Source organism: Toxotes jaculatrix, chromosome 11 (genome assembly GCF_017976425.1).
Source record: "Toxotes jaculatrix isolate fToxJac2 chromosome 11, fToxJac2.pri, whole genome shotgun sequence".
NCBI classification, from domain to species: domain Eukaryota; kingdom Metazoa; phylum Chordata; class Actinopteri; family Toxotidae; genus Toxotes; species Toxotes jaculatrix.
The window spans coordinates 10,983,186-11,002,238 of NC_054404.1; the positions used below are offsets into that span (position 1 = coordinate 10,983,186).

General features: G+C 41.6%; 2 protein-coding genes across 6 annotated transcripts in view; both read right to left on the reverse strand.

The window, feature by feature from the left end:
- The window catches only part of kcnma1a (potassium large conductance calcium-activated channel, subfamily M, alpha member 1a), a 138,854-nt gene extending 127,920 nt beyond the window's left edge, over window positions 1-10,934 (reverse strand). For all 3 annotated transcript variants that reach the window (XM_041049314.1, XM_041049316.1, XM_041049315.1), the window contains exon 1: window positions 9,955-10,934. In XM_041049314.1, the coding sequence (XP_040905248.1) occupies window positions 9,955-10,245 (291 nt within the window). In that variant the 5' untranslated portion in view covers window positions 10,246-10,934. The remainder of the gene's footprint in view (window positions 1-9,954) is intronic.
- Window positions 10,935-15,089: 4,155 nt separating this feature from the next.
- dlg5a (discs, large homolog 5a (Drosophila)) overlaps window positions 15,090-19,053 on the reverse strand; it is a 34,494-nt gene continuing 30,530 nt past the window's right edge. For all 3 annotated transcript variants that reach the window (XM_041049876.1, XM_041049875.1, XM_041049874.1), the window contains 5 exons: window positions 18,835-18,978; window positions 18,575-18,702; window positions 18,241-18,350; window positions 17,532-17,641; window positions 15,090-17,389 (listed from right to left, as the gene is read on the reverse strand). In XM_041049876.1, the coding sequence (XP_040905810.1) occupies window positions 17,286-17,389; window positions 17,532-17,641; window positions 18,241-18,350; window positions 18,575-18,702; window positions 18,835-18,978 (596 nt within the window). In that variant the 3' untranslated portion in view covers window positions 15,090-17,285. The remainder of the gene's footprint in view (window positions 17,390-17,531; window positions 17,642-18,240; window positions 18,351-18,574; window positions 18,703-18,834; window positions 18,979-19,053) is intronic.

Consider the following 19,053-nt stretch of genomic DNA (forward strand, 5'->3'; position numbering starts at 1 on the left):
CCTGAGCTCTCCATGGTGCTGAAAATCTTCACTTGTGTAGAATAGCTGAGGCCCACAGCCGTCATGTCAAATACATCCTGCCAAAACACAGAGATGGAGCACAACTGCTGTGTGTCACCGTGGCCAATGGATTCCACGTCTCAGATGAGCACTGTAGACAGCATCACGTTGTCTGAATATTAGAACTAATCCCTGCTGCTCCCCTGGTCAACATCATAATTGAACCACACATTTCAACACAGACCACAAACTATCCAGAGGCATCCAGAGTGTGAATCCCGACTGACAACGGTGAGGGAAACAGCATAGTGAGCAGCAGCAACCATCAGTGCTGAAACAATATTACAAATGACTTTCTTATCCTACATACATAAAACTTCTCCACAGCTCTATATACATATGCAGTACTTTATGGAGCATTGAAAAGGAAAGGGAGGGATGTGTTAACAGCCAACATGTACACTCCCAAGCATTTTGCAAGTCCATCTGACAAGACAGGACCAAAGAATGAGACATCACATCTGGCACTGAAGCCATAACAGATGCCTATTACAGATACATAATGTGTGAGTTCAGCTCCCATGATTCTAATCATAATGGATTGACTTATTATCAGTAACACAGTAAAGTATTTGCTGACTGAAATGACAACCAGATCAATTTGTTCATATGAATGCATATATTTTATATGCCTGTGAGACTGCGTGTATGGGCATGTGTGCAGTCAAGTGTATTAATTTACATGGTTTCTAATGAGGCTCATAAACAGCCATTCATAACTTTCTATGAGAATCACTGACATCAACACTAAAAGCACATTATCGGCAGAGAAGATTGTTACAGTTACATTTGTATCTGCATTGTTTGTCATTCACGTATAATTTCATCTGTCATGTGAGAGACACTTACAGACATTAATAGATTAAAATATCTACTGTCCAGATGGTTCCCAGGAGGGCAGCTCGGTAACTTAATAGACTTACAACTACCACAAAACTAAAGTGTTTCTTAAACTCAGTGGCATAGGCTGTCAGAGAGCAGCGTGGCAGCTCTACGATATCATCCATCTTTAATGAAGCATCCAGCAATGAACCAATGCACTCTGTGCATCATCTGGACATGATGTCTACACATGCTGTCATTTGGGGCTCAACACTAGACGCATCATCTTACAAAGCTCATGTCACTCTGAAATTGGTCTGCCTCACTTGGTTCATGTCAAGATACATTTCACAGCTTTCAGAGCAATGCTGGGCAGCAGACGGAACCTGAGCGAGACAGGACCTTCTGGGGTTTCACTTTTGCGAGCATCAAACAAGGCTGTAATTGACAGGAGCGCTATTCATTCAGCCACTCTGGAAAATGTCAGAAGTCGTCAAGAGGTAAAATCATTGTGTAGCAGGCCCCACTCACTTTGGCTGAACAAGGTTCAACTTGTAGGCTGCCCTTCACTGTCAGTCAAACTTGCATTTCACCATAAAAAAGCATTCCACTTTATTAGTGTCAGGTGCTCGCTTAACGAATAGACACTGACTGGGATGCTGCCAAATGGAGGGTAATCTTAGCATTGTAGAATGGTGGCAATGAAGGCACATAGTTGGCATCCAGAGAGAATGACAATTAGCATATTAGCTTTAGGTTAATTGAGGTTGCTAAAGGGCAGTGGCTGTTGTGGTGGTTATGTGGAATCCTAACACTTTCCTAACCTTCTCTGAGAATGGAAGTATGTATGTTTGTATGTTCGCCCACATGGTCAACCTCACAGAGCCATGACTCTATGTATGTATGTAGCTAAGAGAGAGAGAGAGAACTGATGTCTAAACAGGAAGCAAAAACACTGCCTGCTGAGATTTTTGAAGGTCACTGCAGTGTCCTCTACACATTCCCCCTCTCTCTGTCTCCAGCTCTCTCTCTCTCTCTCCCTCTCTCTCTCTCTCTCTCTCTCTGTACATCAGCGCACACAGCTCAAAGCACCAATTATTACGTTAACTGCGTTTTGATGTCCACATATCAGTGCTCCACGGGCTTCCCTGATTTCTGAGGGTGGGTGGTGGGCTTAGAGGAATGGAACGAAAATGAGGGGGAGAGTAGGAGATGGCTGGCTCTGCCTGATAAAGGGCTGCGCATGGGCCCGCCTGTCTGGTTGCTGTCATTCCATGCAACGGCATAGACGGTTTGGACATTTCTAGTATTTTAACACTTTTGTATGCCAAATCCAAAATAAAAATCTGATTATACTGCTCAATATGAACACACACAGTTTAATGTATAAAGCGGTGAGAGAATCTCAGCAGTATAAGATTACAAATATTGCATGTGCATGTCAACCTCTAAGCAACACTGAACAATTCAATTAAACCAGAATGCTTCTCATATCTGTTTCTGTCACTCTCGCATACAAAAACACAAATATTTGCAGACCTGAAAAAAATAAGTGAGCATGAAAATGAAGCTGCAAAAGGCAAAGTGAAGCCCATATGTGTTTCAGAGCAGTATGCAGTGGTACCAATGAAAAATATATAGTGATGTGAAAAAAATGTAAAAATATTTGTTAAAACACACAAAACCAAGACATATCCACATGTGATTATCAGAACCATTTCAAAGTAACATCAGCTTAACCCTAATGTTAAACTGCTGCAGCGTTGCTTGTTCATGTTTCATGTTGTTAAATTTGATTTCTATGGCCTGGTTATAAGGAGAGCAGCCAACCTAAACACACACACACACACACACACACACCCATACACACTCACACACACACCCTTCCTCTGATGTTAAGCTGTTTAAGGACAACAACAGCTGAGGAAGAAAGCTGGTAGACTGGAAACCATAAGCCATGATCCCGCTGGCTAGCCAGGCACTAGCTGGCTATCTCCCTCCTGCAGGCCTCCCATGCCAGCTTAGCCAAGCCGGTCTCAACCAGTAGATCTATATGCAAATGGTTTTCCACTGCCAGTTTGACTAGGCAAGGATCAGGTGGCTTAGACGCTATCACACATTTCCAATGATGGGAATGCCAGTCTAGCACTCTTCCCCCTTGTGGAGCCAGGTACACCCTTCCCCTCTAACCTCTAACCTCTGAATACTTCCTGGGGCGTGGACGTCCTTTTAATAGTCCAGTGACTGGCCAAAGAAGACATAACAGCATGACAGCAGGGGAGCACAGTTTGGGTACGGGGGGGGTGGACCTCTGTGTCTGCCTCATGATATACATAGTCAGGCCTGATATATGGCCTCTCCTTGTCTGTGGATTAACATACATCAGCACGGCACACTGGAGTTGTCCCTAGATGGCCATCAAATCAGGCCCAGAGAATTAGGGATTAGGGCCCAGAAAAGGGAGGATCTCCACTGAACAATAACTCATGAGTCACATACTCCACATTAGAAGAGCATGGGAAAAGAACACAGATCAGGTTTGTAAAAGCCTACATCATATCTACTGTGTTGCTTCAGTCTGATATCTATTTCCACATCTTTTTAGAATTTAAAAGCAGACCAAGACAGTGAGATCCCAAACAGAGCAAAGATACCAACATACACACTCAAATTTAATGATCTCAACTGACTAATCTCCACAAAACAATGCATTACTTCAGTCTCCTATCAAAGAAAAATGCTGCTTTTTTCTCAATTTTGTATCATTGCTAATTGAATATCTTTGGATTTTGGACTGCCATCTTGACCAAACCAGGCAATTTGAAGATGTCACTTTGCACTCAGGGAAACTATAACTTTTTTTCCTGATATTTTATAGACTAGGGTGAATAAATAATCATTCACTTGACTGACCACCGATAATGAAAATAATCATTACTTGCAACCCTACTCCTGATAAAAGAGGGTGGGGACAGGCAAGCATGGAAACTAGTCACGCTTTGCGCCGGGACAGCTCTGAGGCAAGCTCACTCCCAGCAAGTGTCAACAACACATGACAAGACACATGCAACTCAGCCACTGGCCACAAGAACATAGTAGTCTGCCCACACACACATTCCTGAGATGACATCAAAACTAGGGAAGTATACGTACATACAACAGTATGTACAGAACAAGTGTTTTGTGTTATCCACTCCACAGCACTCATACTCATTTCATCAGGTGTTTGACTGGGACATTTTATTTCTTGAATTAGCTCTGGATTTCAGTGCGCTAGAGTGGGATGAAGTGGGCCGAGCCGGGCCACGTTAGGCCGAGGTTAGTGAGAGCGACAGCTGATGGCAGGGTGTGTGCTCTATGCTGCTCTGGCGAAATGCAGCTGGTCCGTTGCCAAGCACAGGGGAGTACACAGGCTCACAACAGTTCCTCTCTGCAGGCACCTCCGCAATCCATTCCACTTTAAGGTAAGCGCGGTGAAGAGTGTCCTAGCATACCTCATTCGCTCTGCCATAGATTTGGTTTTTCCCTGTCACATGGGCAAGACCCAAATGTAGACACAGATACAGGCACATGCAAACAGAGGTGGATTTCAAAACTCAGGTATGATTAATTGCTCTGCAGTAAAAGCCGAGCTTCAGAGCATAAAAATCAATAACCATCTTTAATTATGGAAATGCACTGTAATGAATTAAAATTCACGATTCACGATCACAGAATGGATTTCCTCCTTGCAGAAAAAAAAAAGTCCTTTACCTTTTCCACCTTTAAACTTAAGCTACTGATTGTTAAGTGATAATACATTTGCTTTATCATGAACCCTTTAACCAGAGACTGACAGGGGTCAGAGAGAATAGAGCACAGGCACCAGATGTGTCCTTACCCCACCTCTTTATCAGTCACATCACAGGAGCAGGGTCTGGCCCTCAGTGAAAACACAGCACATCAAACTCTCATTAGACAAGATGAAACTTTAATGATCCCATTATCACCATGGGGACACAGGGCTGGAGCAGCAGCAAACAAGCACGAGAAACAACATGAGCTAAATACAAATGATTTAGGATAAAAGGGAAAAATAGCACTTTAAATACTAATATTTGTTAAACATTATTAAATGTATTCAAAGTGTGAAAAGATATGGTTTACAGCTTAAAGAGTGCTTCCACACTTGCAGAGGAAGAAGCATCAGATTTCAAAACAAAAGAATGAATTGAAAAATATGTTCAACATTCAGGAAAAATATTCAGGAAAAACAATGCTCTCACGTATTGTGAGAGTGCAAATGTAATACATACATGTTTGAATATATAATTCAACAGCCACACAGACAAGAAGTATTGGTGGATGGAAAAAGTGTACATACACACACACAAAAAAACGAAAAGGATCAACATAAGAGATGTAAACACAAATCAGAAAAATTGCAACAAAATGTCATCTACATTAAATTCGGGCACAGAAAAGCTAAATGTCAAGAGCAGATTGTCCGAGCAGAGCAGGTACACTGCTCCATCTCTCCTCTCGCTGAGCTGTGTGGACAGAAACAATTGTACAGCCCTGACGGCTGTTGGCTCTAAAGTGCACATAAAAACACTCCATGTTGCACCTTAGGGGGATGAGGGGGAGGCTGAAGGTGCTCAGTACAGTAGCTGCATCAGCTGTTGTACCGAGGTAAGGTGGGAGGTGTATTTTTTTTTTCAGTCCTCATTTTGTATATATCTCAACAAAACACACTGATATAATGTGTAGTTTGGTGCTTGGATTGAAATACATGACAGTCCGCTCTGAATTTTGTTTTACAGTTCCTCTGCACTGTCAGTTCAGACCAGTTTTCAGCTGATGTGTGACTTCAGGTGCTTTTAAGACTGAACGATATGTCTCCTAGCTGCTTTGAGACAGGTGTCAGCAGCTTGTTGCTCCCTCACAGGTCCACTTGTTTTTTTCTCGTTTTGTCCCATGTTCTATTCACTATCATACGAAAAGCTTTTGAGGAGCTCTAACCAGAGAATGATTGACATCTTTGTTTGAAAAATGACTTGAATAACTGATTATATAAATAAAATCAATGGAGACATATTCTGTAGATAGATTAATTTATTAATCGAAATCCAAAAATAACTGTTTAGGTGTAAGTAGCTCTTCACAGCTCTTGTTGCTTTACACTTCAAATTTGACATTTTCTGTGTCGCAAATGCTTCAAATTCCACCTTGTTGCACTTTTATATAAGAAACAACACAACAACGAACCTTTGGCTAAATTCCATCGGCTGTTGTCGCTACACAAACATTTACTGGAAAACTGCAACATGAGTTTAGTTTGATTAAAGATTCATGATGTCAGGCAATTTAGTTTACTCCCCAGCCTCACAACAGACCATGTCAGGTATTTCCCTTTTTCATATTCAAGCCATGTTTTCACAGTCATTTTCTCCAGAGGATGATGGTGCCATTCATGTTTGAATAGAGACTGCCACAAACGCAAAGCCTCTATACTCCTCCTCCCCACGCATCCCAAATAACAGAGGCGTCATATAAGAACTCCTGGAGGTGGCATGACGCAGAGTAGATAACTAGACCATTAGATAACCATACAGCAGTGAAGCTGCACCGCACAGAAAACAGTACAAAAACTCAGCAAGACTAAAAGACCATAGGGAAGGGAAAATAGAGCAGGCTTGTATGCTAACAAGCCTTGCAGCATGGCAGTGGCTTCCTCCACTTCAGTATAACTGAGTGGCTGTGCTTACATTTCTGTCAGTCATGCATATGGATTAGCTTTGTCTTGAGTGAGTCTTTCCCTTACTAAGAAACCCCTTATTTAGAATGTGTGAAGTCTCCAACCGTACTATAAAAAGAGAATGAAATAATGTAGCTCATCCAGACAGCCTGAGAACTGGCGTTTGCAGGGGGACTTAGGGCAAATCAAATTACAAATGTGGTTGATATGTGGCTTAAAAATGGAATTTGAACACTCCAAAACACCCAGCAGATAAATGATGCCATAAATGTTGCCATTACTAGCTCAGTGTTGGAAAAATCAATATGGGTTTTGCTTTTTTTTTTTTTTATTTAATGTTGCTTTTTTTTTAGTCCACCCAATAACACATTGTTTGGCCGTCCACAATACAACTGTTCTGTCTTGTTTTAGAAAGACGTAGAAAGAAGTAAAAAGGTGATTATCTCTGGTTCTTGGGACTCTTGCCTGGTTCTTTGGAGTCCCGCATGCATTTATTGGCTTTGCAATAAAATGAGCAATACAATACAGGTCGACATCAGGCCATAATTCTGTGTTTTACAGACACTGTCAATGAACAGTGCAGACTCCAAAGGCTCCAGGAGTTGCACTGCACATTTTTCTTTGCGGCATCCCCTTATCTCTTTCTTTCTTCCAGTACGATCTCTGCGACCCTCAACCTCTCCCTTTTAATCCTGACAGAGAAGATGACCATTTAAAAGAATTAGGACACAGCTGTGTGTCAGCTGCAAAGCGCAGGAGGACACTATGCAGCGCAACCCCCACCTCACTTGAACCCTTCATCACCCTCACACCCCCTGTTTCCACTTCCTCCTGTGTCTCTCTCAGAGTTTCCAACTCTATTTCCTTGCCCCTGATACCAGGTTCCCAGTATTGCCAGAGAAAGCCCACCGCCTCCCACATCAACTATGCATCCTGTTTCTGACACATGCCAACCTAGCAGGCCGCACTAGTCAGCTGAACACAGATCCAGTTTCCCCTCCTTAATACTCCTAACAAGCCTTTTCCCTCCGCAGCCAAGTGTCAAGCCTACCAAAGTCACCTAACGGGATAGCTCTGCCTTCCACAGCACAACAACAACACAGAGAGGGAGCACTAACAGACATGCGCTTTCATTTTTACGGTTTCTCCACATTTACAAGAGATGCGATGCAACCAGATACCCACCAGCAGTCACAAGATGGATGCCTCATTATGTTTGCATGGTTTATTTTCATCACTTTCCTAGCAAGACGGTGTGAAGTATGAAGGATAACATATGGTTTGGTGCCATTTCTGATACTGGGATCCACAGGCATAACAAAATGACAGGAGGCTGACAGCCAAGTAATAGCCTAAATAACATACTGGGCAGAAATTATCTCACAGTGTAAATAAGACCTGTTTAGATGGGACCATTTTTAGCGTACTTGAAAATAATCTGAATTCCAGAAGCCTCTTGTATCATGTAAATGTCTGCTTTATTTTTAAGCATTCAAATACTGAAGAAAACCTTAATAAGAGATGATCGGTCTAATCTCAGTCGTGTCCCATCCAAACTCTAGATCTAACAAAAAATACCTGGTACAGGTTTTTTTGTGCCACAAGGTGAGTGTGGGGCCGGGAGATGAAATCAATATTATTTAAAATATCTTCCAGATGTGAATTTCTATTACATAAATGTATAGAAAATCACATTTGCAATAAGCAAATTGTTGTTTAGTGGAGTTTGCTGTTTCACTGTTTTGCAAAACTCTTCTCAAAAATGTAAAATCTAAAATAAAATCTTTCTCAGTTAATTTTGTTAGATTTAATTTCCCCTTTTTAAGAATTATACATTATTCATATTCCTTCTTTACATGTTGTGATCATATCACATATGATTCCACTGAATATTAATAAATATTGATTATAATATTGACATTCAACTTACACAAAACATCCAACGAGAGAAAACAAGGTAAAGATACACTAAAGACCGAACCAAATACCCAGCATTGTATCTTACACCATTCAGAGTATCAGAGAAATGAAGGGTATTTGCTGTGTCTTATTGTCAGTTAAGGATGCTCTCTATGCCCCGTCTCCCACCTGTCACACTACCAAACAGGAATGGGCAGAAAAGGACCAAGGCCACCAACAAAACATGACAGAGGAGCAGCAGGAGGGACACGGCTCATCCAGTTGAAGAGGACACAAACCAAATATATATCGAGGACGAGGAAGCTCACACTTGCTCTGTCTTTCTTCTGTCCATCACTGTCAGTGCACCCTGTTTTTAAACACCTTGGCACTGAACACTAAAGATCAATTGGCACTGTCAAAGAACTTGCCTTTACCTGATTTTTTTTTTTTTTTTAAATACCTATATATTTTCCTATTCCAAGTAAGCAGTTTGAAATAAAACATGTTAGGCCATGTTTTGCACACTCTGAGCAACATTACCTTTCAGCTGCCCCTCTGTTCAGCCAGGGGACCACTTGCACTACACACAAGTGTGTGAGTCATGTATGGAACAGGCTTTAATACACATGTGAATCAGTCATGATTCATCCTTAATGCAGGCCACCCCAAGCAACATAATGGGCAGTCGACCTTTTTATCCTATTTCTACATTAGTTCAGGTTTTGTTCATCAGTCCACAGACACTTAATGTGCAGCATTCAGTCACCCCTGAGCATAGACATTAAAGAATAGAATAACAGAAAGCTGTGTGGAAAAAAAGGAATGATGTTACCATAGACTTAATATTGCAGAGTTGTTGCACACTGTGTAAGGGACAGCCTTGATGTCATTGGGTCTGCATGAGAAGTCCCTGTGGACTTCATTAGCTCTCCCTGGTGGAATGCGCACGGATGTTTGTTTGGTTACAAGAAACTAGTGTATGGCCCCCTGAAATGTTTACTTTCACTCTAGAAGTTACGAGCTGATGTGGCATGAGGATACTCCGATGTATGTTGAAGCAAAATGTGATGAAGGAATTGCTCTCCTCTCATCCCACCCATATCTGTCATGCAACGCCACCCCCTTCATTCAAGAGTGGGAGCTGGTAAACACAGCCAAGGGATAATAACAGTCATCTTCAAGGGATGCATTTATTATAAAGGCACTGCAATGGGCCCTTAATCTGTTTAGTGGGTGCAGATGACGAGAAAGCCATAAAATTCAGCTTAGTGACATGCCACTTGCACAGTGAAGGCCATCACAGAACAAGAGGTCAGGCCAGTGTGACAGGAATAGGCTATCTCCTTTATGTGCATGAGTGAATTTAGCCTGTGTATGAGGCGTTTAAAGAAGATTTTACGTGTATATACTGAGTGTGGAAGCAACAGTCATACCTTGTTTTTGATGTTGCAGTGGCAGCAAACAGTCCACAGATATTTGAGGGTCCTCCATAGCAGGATGATGAAGAGACCCCCAAAAAACGTCACCATGGAGGAGGCGAGGAATGCCCACCACATGCGCTGTCCATTATTGTCGCAGGGCACCTCAGACGAGAACGGGATGACAACGTCTTCCATCTTGGATATTAAGATTGAAGAGTCCGGATTTATATTATTATTGATATTGCTTGTCCTCATAGAGCCGTCGCTTCCATGGGGAACGGTGCCATCTGCTTCAGCTAGCATTTAGGAGCCTTGGAGAGCCTGTGCCAGCGTCCCCAGCCCCACTCACCAGCCATATTGCTTGAAAAAAAAAAATCCCCCTCTTCGCTGTAGATTATGTTCACCCACCCGATGGAGTCTCTTTCTGTATTTTACCAGCCTATGAATTGTTTATTCGTGACTGCGTGAGACACCGCACACGCGGACCTGACCAAAATAGTGGGTCGGTGGCCCTTGGAGAGAGGCATTTAAATCCGCAATAATGACGAATCTTAGGCGCTTCTCATTCTGAGGGATTTTCTGGCACTTTCACGCCAAAAGCCATGGTAAAGACGGCGTCGTTTGCAGCCGTCGAGGCTGCCAATGATGTTTCGGATGATGGTAAACACAACGACAATGAAAAATGTCACAGCCTGTTCTCGGCGTGGCGACCTCTCTAGCCGTCTTCCATTCAGGGATCCTCTCGATTAGCAGGCGGGGAATCGATTTCACTTTCTTTAAGCGTCAATCGACTGTGGACGGTTTGCAACAAAACGAAACACACACACAGAAAGAGATATGATTCAGTTCTACAATTAGTTAGCTGTCACTGCGGCGCTGAAAACTACATGTTCTTGCGGGCGTTTTCGTTGTCAATTCTGCGTAAAAAGGACTGGCGCTCGTGTGGATGTCGCTGTCTCCATTCGGTCCCCTGCAGCCCTGGCACGGAGCGGCCAGCTGAGAGCGCCTGTCAGATCCGCTCCAGAGGAAAGCGGGGAGATTTACAGGTAGGAGGGCGGAGCGAAGCGCTAATAATAAAGATGGACAGAGGGCAGTAATACCGCGGCGATGTTTATTCCAAGTGCCGACCGGTCTTTGCTGCACGGGGTGTATAAAAGAGGTAGGCAACAATTGCGCCTTTGCGTCTTTAATGCACGCCAATGACGCACGTCACACAAAAAAAAGAAAAAAGAAAAAAAAAAAACACGAGCAGGCTTTGAAAAGCAACAGTATCGATCAGTGATAAATTTAAGGATTATAGCTTACTATATACACATCACAGCAAATGATGAGTCCCCATAGGAATCTTGCAGTGATACCAGTGGATATAAAAAGACAATAAAGTGAGGTTACTCATCATTGTCAACAACACTGTCAGTCCCTGCTGGGGTATTATGTTGTACTGAATTTTCATTAAGGATAGTGCTCCCCTTTTTCACTTATTGAGTCTGTGGCTTTTCATCCATGGATGATGGGCGTCCCTGTTTTCATTTGGAGAAATGAACTTGATAGAAGGCCTCACACACATACACACACACACACACACAGAGGGAATGAATGTCCTTCTCGGTCAATTACTATAATATGCTTACACTTTTAGCTCACATATTAGGTCAAAAACAGGTGTGGATTGGTGATGACGGTGAGGTATGACTAGCGGTAGTTTATGGCTGCACACAGGATGCCCCTCGAGCAGCCAGCCAGACCAGTGGATATGGGGAAACAGCTGGCTTGGGGCCCTGAATAACCACTGACCCCTGAGCACCAGACCAGGCAGGTGCACACAGCCACCTGTGTCACAAGGCTCCAGACTTCTTGGAGGTTGTATGCTATAAAGTTTCAATAATCTGTTCCCCAAGTCCTTATGAATGTTTTAATTAAGTGGTAGTGAAATTAAAGCGATGAACAAATATCAAAAAGTGTTGTTCTAAGCCTTTTCTTTTTTCTTTTTTTTTTATAACCCAGCAAATGTCCCATGAGGTGTGGAACTGTGACACCTGATCTCAAGCACAGATCATTTCAAAAGTAAACATGTCTAAGTAAGGTGTGAAGAAGATATGTGATATATGTTCTATGATGTTAATTTATTGTCTGGGAAATATTAGTGCTTCTACAGAAATAGCTGCTGTAACAGAATCTTTTAACCTGGGAGGGGGGTGAGCTGTAAAACACAGAAGACAAGGCATTCTGTAAATTATAGCACTTCAGAGTTATGAATGTCTACGCAAGCATTATGGCATCACATAAAACAAGGGCAGTGCATGACAACACTGCTATTCACCATTGGTGGGTGAACTGAATATTAGTCACAGGACAAGAAGAAACTCCATGGCACCATATTTTAAATGTTTTTAATATTCTTATTGATTTTTGCTCCTCCACACCTTTCATTTAGAAATTTGGTTGTTTTTTTTTACCCTTCAGCACAACAAGAGTCAAAATCAGACAGGCAAAACTGTTTCAGCTTTCAAATACAGCTCTAATGCTATGTACATTGTCAAGCTTGATTTATGCCTTGTGATGCCACTGACAGCATCTGATCAGTAAGTGCTCTGGCAGCCTGATAAGTAGCAGGATTGGCCTTGAGCAGCAGCTCTGAATTTGTCCTCCTGCTGGTAAAATGGTGAACTGTCACATTAAAGGCAAAGGATGCTGCTCTCCAGCAGCCTAATGGGAGGATCCACTGACATTTTTCTTTTTCAAACATCACTGCATCTCAATAAAAAATGAAAAGTCTTGCTAGAACTAAGGCAACACATCAGGAACTAATAAAGCCACGATTTCCAAAGCCTCGTAATAATGAAATGTTTTATTAATGCTCATCTTTATTAAATAAGTGATGTAATTTTTGGGAAACAAGTGAGGTGTAAATCTCTAGTCCGGTTAGCAGAGGCCTTCTATCTAGAGCAATAATCTTTATTCATGTTGTGGATTCACACAGAATTACAAATATATTGGCATATAATTTATGATGCATATAATCTGACAAATGTAGAAGAAAGGAAAACAACAGGAAAATCAATCCTACCACCATAAATACCCCAAATTCCAAAGCAATAATATGCCCTCAAAGAGGTCACAGAGAGTGAGAGCATCAGCAGCACATGCAACATACATCATGTGCCACAATAAATCTTGCTGGTGTTTATTGCCAGGAACAGCAGAAGGGACCTGAATTGATCATTCGCCATGAAAGGCCAGCTGTTGGGGGAGCGGTTCCTGTGGGCCAGCAGAACTTTAGCTGGAGGGGCTCAGTGCTGACAGATGAGGAGATTAACATGAGAGCAGTCAGGTGGTAATCCTGCAGGACATTTGGGGATGCTAGAGTTAACATGCTGGAGAAGGGGACAGATTCATCCCATCGAGCAGAGGGATGGGAAAGAGAGAAGCATGCCTCCTCATTTTGACAGCGAGATCTGGCGTGAGCTGGGAAAGGCCACGGCTTGCCATGGTGGACTACAAAGATCATTCGCTGTCAGACTTGAGACTTCTCAAGTTCAGTTGAGCTGTCAGCAGCTGTCTTGAAACAGACACCCCAGCAGGAGGGCCGGAGACCCTACCCCTTTCTATAATAGGCAAGAGGAGACTTGGAGGACATGAAGAATTTGGGACACGACATAGCAGACCTGCACCTATAGTATATTGTAGCGTGAAGTCAGTTGTGACCAAAACCGTGAGCAACATTCTCTGAAAAGCGTAACATCACAGCAGCTTGTTTCAAACCACTCTACAACTGAGTTGCAGGCAGTTTGAGGCAATGGTGGATGTTTCAGAGACACTGGGTGCTCTCTTGCTGCACTGAACCTGACAGGCAGCTGGAGGGTAATGATCCACTGTGACATCATTGGCTAGAGGACCATGTGACCCCGGAGGAAACAACCTCGAGCTAGAGGCACCCAATGAACCAGCAAGATCTGGGTGTAGCTACAGGCCGTCCAAGTGCATGGAAAGCAGCTCTTACAGTATGCAGCAGAAAAATTAATATAATATTATAATATTAAGTTTTTCTTAGAGTGTGGCTATTTTATGTGTTTACTATATTCCTAAACCTGGGCCTGTATTAATCACACTTCTTAGATCTACACTCAAGAAAGCCAGTTTAGCAATAAAAGAAAAAAAGTTCTTGGCACATTTATCATGAGGCCTGGTCCTTCTTGCAGCAAAGTATAACATTTAGGAGTAATTCTCAAATTATCACATGAGCAGGAGTAACCAATCAGAGATAGTTATTTACCCTACATCTGCCTTGTTCATTCTTAAAAAAAACAATCCTTGCATTTCACCAAGTGATACGCTTTTCTGCAAAGATATATGTGTTTTATTTTGTTCTTTGCCTTTGTTAGAGTTCCTTAATATCTCCAATAGGAACTAACCTGTATAATTAATAACAACCTAATATATTTATAAGGTAATAAAATGTCAGTTGAAACAAGAAGAAAGAAAAAGTGAAAGAAATTCTTCTGCTGGTAAATGATAAATGATATAAAAAGGAGAATTTAGCACCACACTGACAAAGGCAAGAAATAGTAAGGTTTCATCATCACCAATTACATTTTGTACAATATGTCTAGTATATGTCTCGGAAGATTGGTCACCATCTTACTGCAAAACATGATGTAGGACAGTGGTGCTGCTGAAGAACACAAAGGGCCACAGCGTCTTTTAAAAGTGTATATAAACCCAAGAATGCAGCTGCTTCTTTACTGCTGAATCAAGGCCACATCTTTATCGCTCTCTCCGAGATCCTGGCAGATATCGTCATGCTACCTTATCTCGACTCAGAAATTGATGGCTCTTTCATTTGCTGCAGCTTTCAGCAAAATGGATTCACTTCCACCCTTACACATCTCAGAGGGATACTATCACATTTCAGCAAGAAATTAACAGAAAATTCTCTTCTTTAAGACAATCTAAATAAAAAAGGACGAGACAAAAGCAGCATCTTACTTTTTAAATTTTTTTTTTTTCCACATTGCCCAAACAATGCCAGAATAAAAGTAGTTACCAAACAGGACGATGTGGGAAGAAAAAGAGTCAAATTTAAGCATGACATTTTTCTAGTATTACAACAGTAGGAAAAAGTAACAAAAATTTAGACTGAGTCCATGTTGTGATACAGAAAATGAGTTTTATTCTCATGTTAATGTCTCAACATACAAATCACATTCTTTTTAATAAAAGAAATGTTCAATCAGTACCTGGCATCTAGATTCTTTCAAGAAATACAACCATTTCACGTTGTATCCCGCTCTCTCTCTCTCTCTTTCTTTCTCTCTCTCTCTAACATATGCTATCTATTCAAAAAAATAGTAACATTACAATTTGTTTCTGCTTACTCTTTTAGCCCAATAGTCAAACTTGTGGACTAATTTTCCTTTGAAAAACTGTGCAAGAATAGATCCCTTTTTAAAAATTCAAATAAGAAGTGATCCTTTTTTTTCTAATTAAAAATAAAAAGGCCATCAATGAAATGTAAGGAACTGATGTGATACATAAAATGTGAATTAGTTACAGTAGAAATTATAGTACCTATTCATAGTCTACTGGAAACCTAGGAACAGTTACATGTTTAAGGTTCACAGATAAACAAGTGCAAAACAGAAGTAAAAAGGATAAAGTTGCCTTAGTGGATTTTGGCACAATAAGATACAGGATACGGGTTCCAGGAAGGGCAGAAAATTTTTGTCAATATTTTTTGCCTCCTGAATAAAAAATACAATTAAATAACAATGAAAAGTCACTAACATTTAAATGGATCAGAGGAAAATCCTTTAAGATATTACCCTGCAAATTTTGCTTCATAGTGTCTCTTTTAATGAGTACGTCGATAAGTGACTGACAACCACAAAAAAAACTAAAAAATAGATTCTTAAAAAAAAAGGAAAAAAAACATGCTAATACCTGCTAAGACATGACTTGACTGCCAGACGTTCCTAGGCATATGACCTAGTGAAAATACATGTAATATATATTTTTATTTATATATTTTTGTTTTTTTTTTCAGATGTATCTGCATATTGAATATGTTATACTCCATATTGTTGTTAAATATATGTTAAAGAGATAGAATGATAGTTACACAGTGGTCTGTCTAGCCCTGGAGTGCATTCTGAGGAGTTAACCCGTTGGCCGCCGCTTCGGCCTACCCTCAAAGCCTCACCATTGTCCTGCACTGTTCTGTTCTCAAATCAGCCCCTAAATCATCTAGTCCATGACAGGTGAAATGATATATGGGATCTTGAAGCAAAACCTTCAAAAATCCTCTTTACGTTCTAGCTAAGTGACCAGGGGCTGGTTTCAGATCAGGCCTCTTCTCCGAAGGCACTTCCGAAAGGCCCATTAACTGTCCGCACACCCGGCTACTATAGAAACACAATGCATAGAGCAAACATCGATGTGTTTTGAGTTTTCACGGCCGTCACTGCTGGCAGTCAGATTCAGTAAGAACGCAGCTACATACTTCAAGAGGTTTGATGCTTTTGCACTTTTGTGATGAAACGCCACGAGGAATGTGATGTCTGATCCTGGCATTCCATTTCTATAGCATCGTATTCACACCAACAAACAACCATGATTCAACTCATCTGAAATTGTCATTACAATTATGAACAACAGTCTCAATGATTTTTTCTTTCTCTCACACACACACACACACACACACACACACACACACACACACACACACACACACACACACACACACACACACACACACACACACACACACACACACACACACACACACACACACTCACGCACAAAGACAAACACACAATTAGTTGTCAGTCGTTGTCAAATGGGTGCATAATTGTAGGGAAACCACAAATGTCATTTGGTACACGGGTGGGTCAGGGGTTGCTGAACTTCATTAGTGTTGAGGTTTGCGTACACAAGGGAAGGGAAGGGAAGGGAAGGGAAGGGAAGGGAAGGGAAGGGAAGGGAAGGGAAGGGAAGGGAAGGGGGGGCACGCATTCAAGCAAATATTGAACATCAATAATCAGACTCGTCTTTTGACTGTAAACGGATGCTTACAATGCAGCATTACAAATACACCACCAGAAACCCTTAGGGAAGACTCAATGAACTTTAACGTCGAGATCCAGTGCTACTAACCTGCTCCGGAGTACATCAGAAATAAAGGAGGTTCTGATTATAAATCATAACAAAGACAAAATAAAAAAATATCAATAATTTACATAACTAGCTCGCTGTAGTGTACCTATTGGTATAGTGTGAAAGAGTTAATTAGTGTCTGGGGAATGGAGATGGAGGCCGCAGCTTGCTGTAGTGGCAGCCGGGCTCCTCTAGGGGCAGCCAAGCGGAGTCCACAGGACTTTACTTTGTTCTTGATCAACTATAGTCATGATCTGAGTGCAAATGTAAGGGAGGGTGCCACCTTGGACAATACCTGCAAGGGAAAGGTGAGTCAGTGAAAAAGAAGAGGGAACACAGTCCAAAGAAATCCCGACTGACAAGATACAAAAAACTGTGTTGGGCGTATTATCTGTGGTCTAGTTTTTTTTTTGTTAATGTTTTGATTGCATACAAACCTGTGAAGAATTTGCTGTACTCTTGCTCTATCTTCTGTGCACTTTCAAATTGCTCCTTGGAATGTTTTTGAGATACTTTGTCCCGCAGATAAACTGGATCTTTCTGCTCCCTGAGACCAAAAAAAAGAAATGGAGACCGTCATTCAGATCAGAGCCTTGGAGATATGAATCTAACATCAGTGACCACTTTCTTACATTTTCATTCAGAGCTTCTAATGCTTAACGATACTTCAGTCACAAATTAGTCAAACTTTGTCTGCTGCTGATCAGATATTAAGGCACTTATTCTAAATATGTGACAACAATGTCTGATGAATCCTGGCAAACATTTATAACATACAGCAAGTGAAGAAAGGATACAACACTTGCACTGAGAGACTTTATTTTAAAAAGAAAGGGAAAAAAAAACAGGCATGTTTCACCAGCTGTTTGGGATTATGCAAGTGTGTGTGGTGGAGTGGGGTGCTTTGACAGACATGCCAAAGGGTGAGATGGAGAGTGTGAAGGCTTATCCTGCTCCATCCATCCATCATCCACACACACGCACACACATCTACACACAGGGCAGGGGTGCCACTGTACCAGGACATGTCTATCCTAATACTTCTGGCCTAGGGACTGCACTACACACGCATTCTGCACCAAAACTAACAATGAATGGAGAGCTCTGTGTGTCCTGATCTGTGTTATGAAAAAGGCTGTCACTTACTTGATCTGCTTGGCGTTTTTGTAGCGGACGAAGACAACAATTGGATAAATGTGAACGCTGTGGAGCCTTTCGATGGCGTGAGGGGCAATGTCGAGCAAACAGTGACAGCCCTGTATCCCAACAAAAAAAAAAAAAAAAATTCAATACACTGTTTCACAAGGCTTGATGACAGTCAACATCTTCCTGAATCTTGCCTTTCATTCATCAATATCTCAGCTTAAAGCGCTGCAATAGTGGCAGCTTATCTCGACCAAAGGCAGAGATTAAAGATAAACAGAAGCCACTTTATCGTTCCTGATAAAATCTGATGAGAAAGAAAAGCACTGATTAACACCTTATCTGTTATTTCCTTTATAGAAGCAACAGTGGTCACATCAAAATGGCCACTCCTGCGCTTGTAGTCGATGAAGAGGCAATCTTTGACGCCCCGCTCGATGGCTTGCTGGGATGCCTTCATCACCTCTGGAGACAGAAAGAAAGAAAGAGAGAGATAATAAACAAAATTGACCTGTAGGACAAAGCAAATACTGTATTATGCACGATTTATTTCATTTATTTTCAGGACTGACAAACATCTGGATGACATGAACTCACCCAGTACACATCTGCAGAACTTTCCAGGAGAATCTTTGACCAGCATCTCCTTCACGGGGTCAGTGAGTGGCCCAAGGATGAGTACCGGCCGCGGAGAGGTGCACTCTACCTTCTGGACCCGCTGGTAGGCCAAGCTCACACAGTCTGACACAAAGAACACACAGGTCAACCAAAGATCTGGTTCAGCAAAGACTTTTTACTTATTTAATTTTAATTACG